Source organism: Chiloscyllium plagiosum, chromosome 19 (assembly GCF_004010195.1).
Source record: "Chiloscyllium plagiosum isolate BGI_BamShark_2017 chromosome 19, ASM401019v2, whole genome shotgun sequence".
Classification (NCBI taxonomy): domain Eukaryota; kingdom Metazoa; phylum Chordata; class Chondrichthyes; order Orectolobiformes; family Hemiscylliidae; genus Chiloscyllium; species Chiloscyllium plagiosum.
Window position 1 is genome coordinate 23,692,820 of NC_057728.1, and position 14,234 is coordinate 23,707,053.

Here is a 14,234-nt window from a genome sequence, read left to right on the forward strand (position 1 = left end):
TTCCAGAAAATCTCAATATACCCCACAGCTGCTAAAGGCAAAACCAGTGAAATTAAACGTTGTTCCTTTCACCAGACTGATAAATACTGAGCTCAAAATGATACATTCTGCAAAGATTCTTATTGCGTATGGTCTACTTCAAAAATTACGAGTAAAAATATGCAGCAAAAGAAGTATTTGGAATTTATTTTCCAAAGAATTAAAATTGCCTAATAATAAGTAGTAATTAGAATTTGAATTATTGTTACTATAAATCAATGGTCTTGATGCTACTGCTGAGGATTAATTTTGTCTTAATTCTTTCTGTATATAGGGTAAACCAATTGTAATGTGATTCAACATACTTCAAACTTGCTTATAACAAGGAGGTCTCTTAGTTCCGAAAAGGAATAAATTATTGTTTAAATCTTAATTTTGCTCTTTAAAAATAGGAGAATTTAGGTTTTTTTTACTTGTGCAGTTTAACTATAGACAGTGCATTTTTGGATGCCAAAAGCCAAATTATTATAGAGCTCCACTGTATACTAACTATCAACATTAAAAAGGAGAGAAAGGTAAATATTTTAGCATTACATCTTATTGATTAACAAATCAATTCACAAAAAAATACAAATTTTATCTCTTTTTCCCACTAAATTTTAGAAAATGGTAACAACTGTACAAATTATCACATAATTAGCTTTATTTGTGATTTTTTTCATTATCTACATTAAATTAAGTGAAGTCTATCATAGATAAACAGGCAGTTCAGCTAAATGGTCTGTTCTGTATGTATGCTCCACATAAATCTCTTTGAGTAGTTATTGATTGAAGCATATCAGCAGAAATTTTAAAATGAAAGATAGAACTGCAGCTGTTGAAGATGTGAAACAAAAACAGAAATTGCTGAACAAACTCAACACTGGGTCAGTGGACTTGAAACATTAACTCTGCCTTCTCTCCAAGAATACTGCCAGACCTGCTGAATTTCTACAGAAATTTCTCTTTCTATTTCAGCAGAATCACCCTGCTATAGGAAGGATATTACTAAATTGGAAAGAATGCAGAAAAGATTTAAAAGGATGTTACCAGGATGGGAAGGTTTGAGTTATAAGGAGAGACTGGATAGGCTGGGACATTTTTCCCTGCAGTGCAGGAGGTAATGGCCTTATAGAGGTTTTTAAGATCAAGAGAGGCATAGGTAAGGTGAATAACAAAGGCCTTTTCCCTAGGGTATGGGAGTTCAAAATTGGAACATAGGCTTAAGGGAAGAGGTGAAAATTTTAAAAGGGACTTGAGGGGCAATATTTTCACATAGTAGGTGGTGCATATATAGAATGAATTGCCAGAGGAAGTGGGAGATGCAGGTATAGTTCCAATATTTAAAAGACATTATCAGGTATATGAATAGAAAAGGTTTAGAAGGATATGGGCCATACGCAGGCAGATGGGACTAGTTGGGAAACCTAGTCGGCATGGACGAGTTGGACCGAAATATCTGTTTCTGTGCTGCAAAACTCTATGACTCTAATGCTAATCTAACTTCCACTTCAATGGCTCTGCCATTTGTTTCAACTACTCCATGTGATAATGCATTCCTCATTCCTGCTACTCCTTAGGTAAAGATATTACTCCTGAATGCACTATTGGTTTATCACTAACTAACTTAATAGCTTCTTATTTCGCTTACTCCTGCAAATGGAAACAATTTCTCCCTATCTAACCAAACAAACCCCTCTGTTATTTCAAAAGTCTCCATATACCTGACCAAACACCTCTATTCAGTCATCCACAGCTTTTTATTTCTTGGAAAAAGAGCAAACTTGTTCAATATATCCTCATAAATATAAACTCTCATCTCTGATATCAAATCCTCTATATCACTTTTGCATGTTCTCCAAATCCTCTATGTTCTCATAATATATATCACAGAACAATGTTGGTATTCAAGTTGAATTCTAAGCAAAGTTCTAAACAAGGTTAATGTGACTTTCCTACTTTTCAGTTCTAGTCCTCTAAAAGTGAACCCATTACTTGATTTGCTTTGTTTATGGTCTTATCACCTGTTTTTGTTTTTAGTGATCTGTATATTAGTGCCCAGCGATCCCTTTGCTTCCCCACCTGGTTTAATCTATTGCTGTCTAAGCAGCATGTGGCCTTAATTTTCTGAGCAAGAAATTCATTCGTGGCTCAGTTGGTTGCACACCTCTGAGTGACAGCGTTGTGGGCTCAAATCCCATTCCATGAGATAGCATGAAAATCAAGGTGGAAAGTGCACTGAGGGAATGCTGCAATGTTGGTGGTGCTGCCTTTTGCAGATGAGATTTTGCAAAGGAGAGCATTTGAACTATTCCCGGTATCCTAGCCAACATTTATCCCCAAACACTTATCTGTTTACTATTACATTATTACTTGTGTGAAGTTACGATGTGCAAATTGTCTGACCCTTCATTGGCATACATTCAAAAAATATTCCATTGGTTGTACAGTATACTGTGATGTCTGATGGATGTGAAAGGTGCTTCACAAATGCAAGTATTTTTTTCATTTTCAAAATGCAGCAGTCATACTTATTTATAACAAAATTCATTTGCAATTGAAAGCCAAGTTTGTTAATTTTTTAAAAAGTTTTTACTTCAGGATCATAGCCTAAACTTCAATTTGAATATTTTTCCATAAAAGTAGTTGATTTAAATTCAGTTAAAATGTGTTTTTGAATTACTTTGCTCTGTAACCAAAACTTTTCACATCCAAAAGATGGGATTTTAAAAAAAATCTTACATCATAACTAAGTGTATAAATTTTCACACAACATCCGGGATCTGAGCAGTATCTTTGCAGAACTTGCCAATGTGCAATCTGTGCCATTTTCACACATGGCATAATTTCAAAGGGCACATTAGTAAATGTAAGGATTTATGATTTTCTTCATTGTTTCAAGAAGTTTGAAAAGAAATGGGTAATTTAACTCTCAATACTATACTTTAGGTATATCTCAAATTGAAATTAGTAACTGCCTTTTCTCTTTGCTCCCATGTTTGATACATCAGTAGTTTTTAGTTTCATGACAGGAAAAAAATACAACTTCCAAGATATGAAAAAAACTAAGCTTGTTTTTCTGGTTATTTGAACATGTCAGGATAATAAATCTGACTTTTTATGGTTTATTTGTTTTATGTTAAATTCATTACTGATACTCTAATTTTAAATATATGGTTAGTCAAGTAAAGTATCTTGCTTGGCATGAATAAAAAATGCTATTACCTTTAAAATTCACACAAGAACATAAACTTCCAAACTGAATAGTGCAACAAAATAGTTTAGAATTAAAGATTAGTCAGCTAGCATTGGAAATAAGTAAGCAACTGCCATATAAATAAATATCTAAAAATAGCAGTACAGGCAGTGTGGTAACATTATAGAATATGGGTTTCTGCAATATATTGAAGTGTGTAATTGAGTGAGGTTATACCTAAATCGAGATAAAATTTACAATCTGGTGGAGTTTGTCACCAAACTTTGGGTTCCTATCCCAATGCATTTATTTACACTTGATTGGTTGTGAAATAAAAATGTAGTTAGCTGGATAAAATAACTGAAGATTTAAACTTATCTCCACCTGTTTCAAGTTCAACTTACTAACTAAATTATCTATAATGAATCAAGAATACAATTTACCCAACCTTATTTGATTCCACCCAGATATTTATTTGTTTCTTACTAATTTATAAGTAACAGTCATAATTATTTACTTCAAGCATCTCCTGCGCCGAAGGAGCTGCTGTTGCTTCCAGTTCTCTTGTCTTAGTTTAGAGAGAAAATTTCATCATAGCTATGACCTGGTGACCTTTGCTTAAATTGAATTTACAACTCAGGACAACAAAGCTTTTAATGGATAGCAATTACATTTCCAAGCATTTGGCTGATTAACAGAGTTCTTTGAGATTTGGATTCTAGATTTTTTTCATTATAATATGACGCTATTTTCTTCTATGGTTTATACTCACCAAAGGTCAACTGTATAGTTTTGTTTTCTATGACTTAATGAAAATGTATGTATAGAATCTCTTATTCAAAGTCAGTTGATAGGATGACAAAGAAATATTTGTGTCTTTCTATAAGCTTCCGACACGCAATACAAGATATCAACAAGTTGAGTACAAGGATAATTAAGCCAAAAAAGGGAAACAGTTGGCATGAGCTTTTTGTTTTTTTTGGCTTAGGGAGACATTGTCCACTTGCTTATTTTACGTCATGATTCCATAGACTGTTTCCAGGCTCTGGAGACAAAAAAAAACTGTGCTTAGTTTATTTTACACGTAAGAACATCTGGAAACAGTCAGGAGATAGCGCTCAGAGAGCCCTTCCAGCGTTCGTAGGGAATGGCCTGAAAGACTGCATGTTTTCTTTTCTCCGTCTATTTTCCACGCTTCGTTAGGACCTTCCCCCGCCCCCCACTTTTAGCCGTTCCTTACTTATATACAGTAAGACAGGATTTAACCCTCAGAGAGTTGCCCTGGATCTTTTCCCTCCTCCCATAATATCCACTGAACAGAGTGAAAGCGAGCTTGGAATGTGTATGATGTGCTCTCTGTGAAGCCCCGGATGTAGTCAGGATGTGTTGTGAGAAAGAGGGAGGTATAGAGGATCAGTTACTTGCGTTTTATTGTAATAATGGGGATCAGGTAATCGCCGTTCGTGGAACAAAAAAAAATTGGCATATTTAAATGGTGAATGAAAAGGAAAGGATGTATATTCCCGAGGAAAACCATCAAGGTAAGTACTGTGAAACAGAGGAATGGGGAAGAGAGAGAAAGAGGAGCATCGCAAATCTTATTTCCTTAAATATAACCGGTGGGCGTTTAGGCTGTATAGCATTATTTAACAGGCAGTTTGGGAGAATAATATGTTTTATGCACCGTTTTACACTTTTCCCCGCAAAGATTAATATGCATGTTGAAACATTCGTTCGAAGCATTGCTGCTGCACATGTATTGTACATGAAATTAACATGCGATCAAGTTGTCCGGGCGTTTTATTTAAAGGAAATGCTCTATGGTTAAATACCATAATGCTATTTGGGGGATATTTCGGATGGTATCGTAAAGGTAATACGAACGATATCTAAATTTGGCTGTTTTTGATCGAGCTCCCGGATGATTCATTATTTTTGAACTATGGACGGAGATTTTTTTTCTTCAATTTTTCTGTTAGCATTCGCGAAGGAAATGGCTCCACCATCTGTGAAGTCATTATTTCAGGTTGCAGTTTTTCCTTTTAATCTCAAATCTTGGAGTATTTAAAAATCTGAATGATGTTCTGTACTTTAATAGCTTTGTACGTATTTATTTGTGATTTTCAATATTCTGCTGTTTTGATTCGAATTTACTAAGATACTTCTCTTGCTTAAAAATCTACGAATTATCAGAGATTGGCAGCAACTACTTGGAGAAAGGAATACTAGAGGCTACATTTTATAGCATATAATAGCTAAAGTATTATACAACATTTTTTTTTCCAGGCACCAACTATGGTAGCAGCCGAACTGTATTTGCCCATGGCCTTCCAAATGCCAGGACGGACGGTCTGGCACCAGAGCACATCCCAAGTCCTGGAGCTGCCTTGTCGTGGCAAGCAGCCATCGACGCAGCCAGACAAGCCAAAGCCGCTGCGATGATGGGCAACAATATGGTCTCTACGGTCAACTCAACCCAAAGGAAAAGGCAACAGTATAGCAAGCAGAAAAAACAAGCTAACGCCGCGACCACACGTCCACCACGGGCTCTCTTCTGCTTGACACTCAAAAACCCTCTGAGGCGAGCATGTATCAATATTGTCGAATGGAAATATCCTTTAAAATATGAAAATATTCGAAATTGCAAACTGTTAAATATAAAAATGTTTGCAAGCATTAAGGTATGCTGATCCATGGGTACAGCTAGATTGCGATAATTTTATATATATAAATGCAAACGCGCTTTCAAGAAATGGGGAGTAAGAGACCAGACAACCTTTCACGATCTAAAACATGTTTGCAAAGCTCCTTTAACTCATTAATTCATTCCAACGAGGGTCATCAAACTAAATCGCATACGTAGACACTGGTGAGACGTTTGGATAGGTGACAGACCATGGACGAAAGCGAAAACAAGGATGGGATTTCTAAAATTGAGAGTCAATGCAGAAAAGCAAGCCACGGGGCTAATAAGTGAATGGAATTTAATGCATATCAAGGTTTCTGTAGCAGAATCTTCAATGATCTTAAGTTTATGAAAATACAAAATGGAGGGGGGTGGCATTGGAATAGTCACGTCGAAAGGTAGCAAAAGTGGGAATGAAATTCAACAACACATGAGCTTAGTAGGGATGTTACCGAAGTCTTCCTGGTGGAAAGGATACGAGTTTCTAAGCTGAGTTTAGTGCAAGATTGAAAATAATTTAGTCCCGTGTCCCAATCTTCAGCCGCCCACCAAGGTATAGAGTTGGCAAATCAAATCTGTGGCATGACTGGAGAAGATACCTTCAGATATTTAATTGAAGGAAAGTACTAATTCAGTACTGAATGATGAACAAGCAAAGAGATAAATGCGGTATTCTCAGCATATGTGTCAACATTTGTGTTTTTTGGAGTGTCTTTGCAGCCGAGCAGCATGCAGATGAGAAATAGGGAGTAGCTGAAAAAATTCTTGCCAACGTAGAGAGCCAGAAGAAAGTCATTGCGGGAGTTTTTCTGGCTATGACTTGATTGGAATAAAACGAGACAGGGCATATTTACGTCGTCATATGTACACTGGGAGTGGCCTGATAATGAATGGACGTTGACATATATGGGAATACTACTTCTAATTTTTTTTCAAACTTATTTTCCAAATATATTTCCACAGAAATAATCATTTTATTCTAAAACTATCCACGCGCATATAAAATTTAAGATTCCTGTCGGGGCCACTTTATTTATTTACTTAAAAAAAACTTGCAATATCCGAACGCAAAGTGCTTGTGCCTTTCTCGTATCTGGAACTTTCTGGTGAACTTCAAATTACATTCCCTGCATATCATTTAACTTGAAACAAGTAAGATATGTATCTTTGCTTTTGGGTTGTGTTTTTTTTCTAATTACAACAGTTCCTTAACTCTTAGCCTCAGGCCCTTCGAAATAATTATTCTGCTAACTATTTTCGCTAATTGTGTGGCCTTAGCCGTCTATATACCTTTCCCAGAGGACGACTCGAATGCAACCAATTCCAATCTGGTAAATTCAAAATACTTAGTGTTGGTCTATTAACATGCCCGGTATATTTTGAAATCAAGAAGCATGTGGCTTTTGGAAACGTGTGTGAGTGAGTTGTAAATGGTTGTGATGAGCTGTGTAATACTTTAAGTTATATTGAAAATTTAGTAATGTTTGCCCCCCTCAGGCAGTGAAGGTAAATGATTTCTGTTGGCTGGATGGGTGGTGTTGACTTGTCTGACCCCGCGATGACCCCCCCCCCGCGCGTTGATAATAGTTTGACTTTTAATTTGGAATGCGAACCAAGCTGGTGGTTAGGTTGACACATTGCGATGACTAAAACGGAATTAGATGTGTTTTATCTATTGTGGTTTTTTTTGTGCATAATGTCACAATCACTTACTACTATTTTTGAAATTTGTGGTTATATTTGAATTATATGAATGATGCATAGGTGATGTTATCAAATTTCCTCTGTTGTAATCCGATCATCATCATCCGATTGATAATGAGTTTGTTCGTGCTCTGTAAAATGGCGGACTGTTTAATCGTGTCTAATCACGACCCGCGCTGCATTGTTAGGGGGCATGTTGGAAAAATTGTGAAGGTAGATTTGTAGATTTAACCTTTTTAAAAAATATTAGTATACTACCACTGATCTGAAAGTAATTTTGTTTCATGGTTTCACTGTAATAGTATAGATGATAAATGGTAAACATTGTCGACCAATTTCTTAAGGGGCCAATATTTCTAAAGAAGCCACGATTAAGATGCTTACCTATATCCTGCGACTATGAACTGTAGTTTGCCTTTAGTATATAAACTAGAACATTTTAGTTTGTGTAAAACGGTTATATTTAGGATATTTAGCATATTTTATAACATACTGTGGGAACAGCTTGCATAATGTTGCGGAGCAGGTGTATGTGTTTAAATCTTAAATGGACAAGATTGTGGCATTGTCAATTAAATAATTCTCTGCGGAAGTACTTGCCATTTGCTGTTTAAAAATTGTTTCATTGCTTAAGTTAACTGACTAATCAAAAATCAAGTGGCACACACTAAGAGCACCACTAACTTTAATCGTGTAGAATATCTTTGGTGTATGTCGATATCTTCCAGTTAGCTGTTAATTATAGGTAACTTTATTTTTGGACCTAATTGATGCCACAGATCACGTGAACGCAAGCTTTAGTGATTTAGCCATTAAATCTGGAATCACTGTTCCACCTTAACCTAGGTTTCTGCATTCTAAGTACTTTTATTTTATTTTGTAATGTGTTCAGTAACTTAAAATACATGGTTTCCATGGCTACTCAATTTAATTTGCATGTGAAGAAATCATTTTGAGATAAATTGCACTGATGAGAATTGAGCAAAGTCATAAAGGCAATTTTTAAAAATTGGTACTTGCACGCAATATTGCCCATTTCTGGTAGCTAGTTAGAAGTGTCAGACACTGCTACTCAAATGAGCTGACATTTTTGGCTGCAAATACTCCAGAGGGCCAGAAATGAAAGTCCCTAGTATGAGCACTGTTGTATTTCTGCTAGTAAGCAAATCATAGAATTTGAGGCATTAATATTCAGAGCTGGTGAAGAAAATTCCAGATTTCATATGAAGAATAATCATCCATTTTAGTAATATTATAAAATGATTTTAGCCTTTGAAATTATGATTATTTATCGCAATTGGCAGGCCATTGGGGAGAAGAATCTCGTCCTTTTGATGGCAAAAATCCTTTGATGTGGCATCTTGGTTTAGGGGAAACCTGGGGTGGATATAATCATGAAAATCTGAAAATTAGCATACCTAGGAGCTAATAATGTGAAGATTATCTGTCATGTGGATCCCTTGTGAAAGATGTTCCTGTTCTTCCACTTGAGGTTATTGAGTCCTTTGGACTCGCCATCTCCAGAAAATCAATGACTTGTTATATTACTCTAGTTTCGTGACATCTACACTTTCTTGTGTTATACTGTGTATTCACCCACAAGCTGCCCTTCCCTTTTTTTAAGTATCCATGATTTACGCAGTATTCAATATACAAATATTTGGGCCAGATATTGGTTTCATGCTTGTACTAATGAGTTTCCTCTCACTCTTTCTTGACTATAATGTGTTCTTGTATTCCGGTTGTTGGTCTGCTCACTGAGCTGGTGGGTTTGTTCTCGGACATTTTGCCACCATGCTAGGTAACATCATCACTGAGTCTCCGGTGAAGCATTGGTGTCTTATCCCGCTTGCTATTTATAGGTCTTGGTTTGTTGTGATGTGTGTTATCCATTTTGACCAAGCAGCGAGGAGAGAAGGTGAGGTGAAGCGAGGGCTGCCAGGCAGGGTATGTTTCCTGGCTTTAAAAGGGACTTACCTCGGGAGGCGGGCCTCCATTTTGACAGAGTGCCGAGGAGAGAAGGTGAGGTGAAACGAGGGCTGCCGGGAAGGTAAGGGCTTAATTTATATTTGGGCAGTGGCTGAACCTGAGATACTACACGTGTAGTATCTCCCTCACGTCCCCCTCCTCTAACCAGAAGAAAAAGACTCTGTAAGGTAAGGCTTTTATTTCTTTCTTATCATTCTTTTTCATATATTTAAATACATTGTTTGATTTTAATTAGTTCATATAAAGCTAAGCTTACAATGGCAGGGGACCTCAGACCCATGGCATGTGCCTCTTGCTTGATGTGGGAGCTTAGGAACTTTTCTGACGTTCCTGATTCTTACACTTACAAGAAGTGTGTTCAGCTGTAGCTCTTATTTGACTGCATGACGGCTCTGGTGCTGCGGATGGACTCACTGGAGCATCCGCGATGCTGAGGAGGTCGTGGATAGCACGTTTAGTGAAATAGTCACACTGCAGGTTAGAATTTCTGAGGGAGACAGTTAATGGGTAACTAAAAGACGGAAAAAGAGTAGGAAGGCAGTGCAGGTGTCCCCTGCAGTCATCTCCCTCCAAAACAGGGATACCGTTTTGGATACTGTTGGGGAAGATGGCTCACCAGAAGAGGGCAGCAGTTGTCATGATCATGGCACCATGGTGGGCACTGCTGTTCAGAAGGGTGGGAAAAAGACTCGTAGATCCATAGTCATAGGGGATTCTATTGAGGGGAGTAGACAGGCAATTCTGTGGCCAAAAACAGGACTCCTGGATGGTACGTTGCTTCCCAGGTGCTCGGGTCAGGGATGTCACCGATCAGCTGCAGAGCATTCTAAAAGGGAAGGGTGAACAGCCAGTTATCTTGGTGCATATAGGCACCAACTATATAAGTAGAAAACAAGATGAGGTCCTGAAGCTAGGAGAGAAGTTAAAGAGGAGGACCTCAAAGGTAGTGATCTCGGGCTTACTACCAGTGCCATGTGCTAGCCAGTATAGGGTGAACACGTGGCTTGAGCGATGGTATAGGAGGGAGGGGCTCAGATTTGTTGGACATTGAGACCGGTTCTGGGGAAGGTGGGACTGTTACAAAATGGACGGTCTACATCTGAACCAGACCGGAACCAATGTCCTTGGTGGAGTTTTTGCTACTGCTGTTGGGGAGGTTTTAAACTAATGTGCCAGGGGACTGGGAACCAGAAGATAAAACAAGTAGGCAGCAAGATGGAGACTGTAAGAATCATGAAGATAGCATTAATAAAGGGAAGAGTAGGCAGAGAGCGGATAAGTGCAAAAGAACTGGTGGCCTGAAATGCAACTACTTTAATGCAAGGAGTATAGTGTGTAAGGCAGATGAACTTAGGGTTTGGATTGGTGCTTGGGAGTATGATGTTATTGTAATCACAGAGACTTGGTTGAAGGAAGGGCATGAGGATTGGCAATATATGTTCCAGGATATAGATGCTTCAGACAGGACAGGGAGGGAAGTAAAAGGGGTTGGAGTTGCATCGCTGGTCAGGGATGATATCATAGCTGTGCTAAAGGAGGACACTATGGATGTCATGGGTAGTGAGGCATTATGGGTGGAGCTGAGAAATAAAAAGGGTGCAGTTACATTGTTGGGGCTGTATTACAGGCCTCCCACCAATGAGCATGAGGTGGAAGAACAAATAGCTAAACAGATTATGGAAAGTTTAGAGGCAATAGGGTAGTGGTGACGGGAGATTTTAATTTTTCCAACATTGACTGGGATACACTTGGCATCAGAGGTCTGGATGGGGTAGAATTTGTAAGAAGCATCCAGGAGAGTTTTCTAGAGCAGTATGTCAATAGTCCAACGAGGGAAGGAGCTAAATTGGACCTGGTACTGGGGAATGAGCCAGGACAGGTGTTAGAAGTGCGGTGGGGGATTTCTTTGGGAACAGTGGCCACAATTCTGTAAGTTTTAGAATACTCGTAGATAAAGATGAGTGGTCCTAAGGGAAGAGTACTAAACTGGGACAAGGCCAATTATATCAAAATTAGGTGGGAGTTCGGAAATGTGGATTGAACACAGCTATTTGAAGGGAAGTCCACATTTGATATGTGGGAGGCTTTCAAGGATAGGTATATCCCGTTGATTGTAAAGGATAGGAAGGGCAAGATTCGTGAAACGTGGATGACAGGAGAAATTGTACAACTAGCCAAGAGGAAAAAGGAAGCATACATAAGGTCTAGGCAGCTGAGAACAGAAGCCCTGGAGGAATATTGGAAGAGTAGGACAAGTCTTAAACAAGGAATCCAGCGGGCTAACAGGGGTCATGAAATAGCTTTAGCATGCAGAATTAAAGAGAATCCCAAAGCATTTTCTTTTTTATAAGAAGCATGTGGGTAACTAGAGAAAGGATTGGTCCACTAAAGGATAATGAAAGAAGGCTGTGTGTCGAACCTGAAAGAATGAGTGAGATTCTGAATGATTACTTTGCATCAGTGTTCACTGAGGAGAGGAACATGATGAATCTTGAGATTAGAGATAGAAGTTTGATTAGTCTGGATCACGTTGGCATAAGTAGGGAAGATTTGTTGGGTAGGCTAGAGATAATTAAGGTGGACAAATCCCCAGGACCGGATGGGATCTAATGCAGGTTGCTGAGGGAGGCGAGAGAGGAAATAACTGGGGCCCTGACAGATATCTTTGTGGCATCCTTAAATACAGGTGAGGTGCCAGAAGACTGGAAGGTAGCTCATGTTGTCCCTCTGTACAAGAAGGGTATTAGGGTAAATACAGACCAGTGAGCCTGACGGTGGTGGGAAAGTTGCTGGAGAGGGTAGTGAGGGATAGGATCTATTTATATTTAGAAAAGAATGGGCTTATCGGTGATAGGCAACATGGTTTTGTGCAAGTGAGATCATGCCTTATCAATTTAAGAGTGCTTTGAAGAAGTGACCAATTTGATAGATAAAGGAAGGGCTGTTGATGTCATATACATGGACTTTAGTAAGGCGTTTGATAAGGTTCCCCATGGTAGACTAATGGAGAAAATGAAGTCATATGGTGTGCAGGGTGTTCTAGCTAGGTGGATAAAGAACTGGCTGAGCAACAGGAGACGGAGAGTAGTAGTTGAAGGGAGTTTCTCGAAATGGAGAAAGGTGACCAGTGGAGTTCCACAGGGGTCAGTGTTGGGGCCACTGTTGTTTGTAATAAACGTGAATGATCTAGAAGAGGGCACTGTTGGTATGATCAACAAGTTTGCAGATGACACGAAGATTGGTGGAGTAGCAGAATGTATAGGGGACTGTCAAAGAATACAGGAGCATATAGATAGACTGGAGAGTTGGGTGGAAAAGTGGGATGGATTTCAATCCAGACAAATGTGAGGTGATGCATTTAGGCAAGACTAATTCTGGAGCGAATTCTACAATGAACAGAAGAGCCTTGGGAAAAGTTGATGGGCAGAGAGATCTGGGAGTGCAGGTCCATTGTACCCTGAAGGTTGCTGCACAGGTGGGTAGAGTGGTCAAGAAGGCATGTAGTATGCTTTTCTTCATTGGACAGGGTGTTGAATATAATAGTTGGCAAGTCATGTTAAAATTGTACAGGACATTGGTTCGGCCGCATTTGGAATACTGTGTACAGTTCTGGTTGCCACATTACCAAAAGGACGTGGACGCTTTGGAGAGGGTGCAGAGAAGGTTTACGAGGATGTTGCCTCGTATGGAAGATGCTACCAATGAAGAGAGGTTGAGTAGGTTAGGTTTATTTTTCATTTGAAAAAAGGAGATTGAGGGGGGACCTGATTGAGGTTTACAAAATCGTGAAGTGTATAGACAGGATGGATAGAGACAAGCTTTTTCCCAGGGTGAAGGATTCCATAACGAGAGGTCACGCTTTTAAGGTGAGAGGTGGAAAGTTTAAGGGGGATACACGCGGCAAGTACTTCACACGGAGGGTGGTGGGTGTCTGGAACACTTTGCCAGCAGAGGTAGTAGAGGCAGGCACGGTAGATTCGTTTAGGATGCGTCTGGACAGATGCATGAGTAGGTGGGGAGCAGAGGAATACAGATGCTTAGGAATTGACCGACAGGTTTAGACAGTACATTTGGATCTGCTAAGGCTTGGAGGGCTGAAGGACCTGTTTCAGGGCTGTAAATTTTCTTTGTGCTTTGTATCATTACAAAGTTCTATCATCATTTCTATTTCTGAGAGGTTGGTAAATTAGGTCCAAATCATAGATTTGGAGTTCTAGTTTGAACGCCAGGCCTTTAGGAATTCCCGTGCATCTCTCTGTCCTGTCCCAGGATAGATGTACCCTGTATTATTTTAGGAGAAAGTGAGGTCTGCAGACGCTGGAGATCAAAGCTGAAACTTTATTGCTGGAACAGCACAGCAGGTCAGGCAGCATCTAGGGAACAGAAGATTCGACGTTTTGGGCACATGCCCTTCTTCAGGAATGAGCAGAGAGTGTTCAGCAGGAGAAGATAAAAGGTAGGGAGGAGGGACTTGGAGGAGGGGCGTTGGAAATGTGATAGGTGGAAAGAGGTCAAGGTGAGGGTGATAGGTCGGAGGAGACTAACTATCCGTGATCCCAGTCTGGTTCACTGTGATCCTGACCTAATTAAATGTGATCCCAGTCTGCTTCACCGTGATCCTGACCTCACTATCCGTGATCC

The 14,234-nt window shown here is 39.2% G+C and overlaps 1 protein-coding gene across 1 annotated transcript in view; it reads left to right on the top strand.

The window, feature by feature from the left end:
* Positions 1-4,264: 4,264 nt before the first annotated feature.
* Positions 4,265-14,234, top strand: part of cacna1c (calcium channel, voltage-dependent, L type, alpha 1C subunit) — an 890,104-nt gene continuing 880,134 nt past the window's right edge. The window contains exons 1-3 of the mRNA XM_043708872.1: positions 4,265-4,755; positions 5,501-5,825; positions 7,126-7,231. Of these exons, the coding sequence (XP_043564807.1) occupies positions 4,707-4,755; positions 5,501-5,825; positions 7,126-7,231 (480 nt within the window). The 5' untranslated portion in view covers positions 4,265-4,706. The remainder of the gene's footprint in view (positions 4,756-5,500; positions 5,826-7,125; positions 7,232-14,234) is intronic.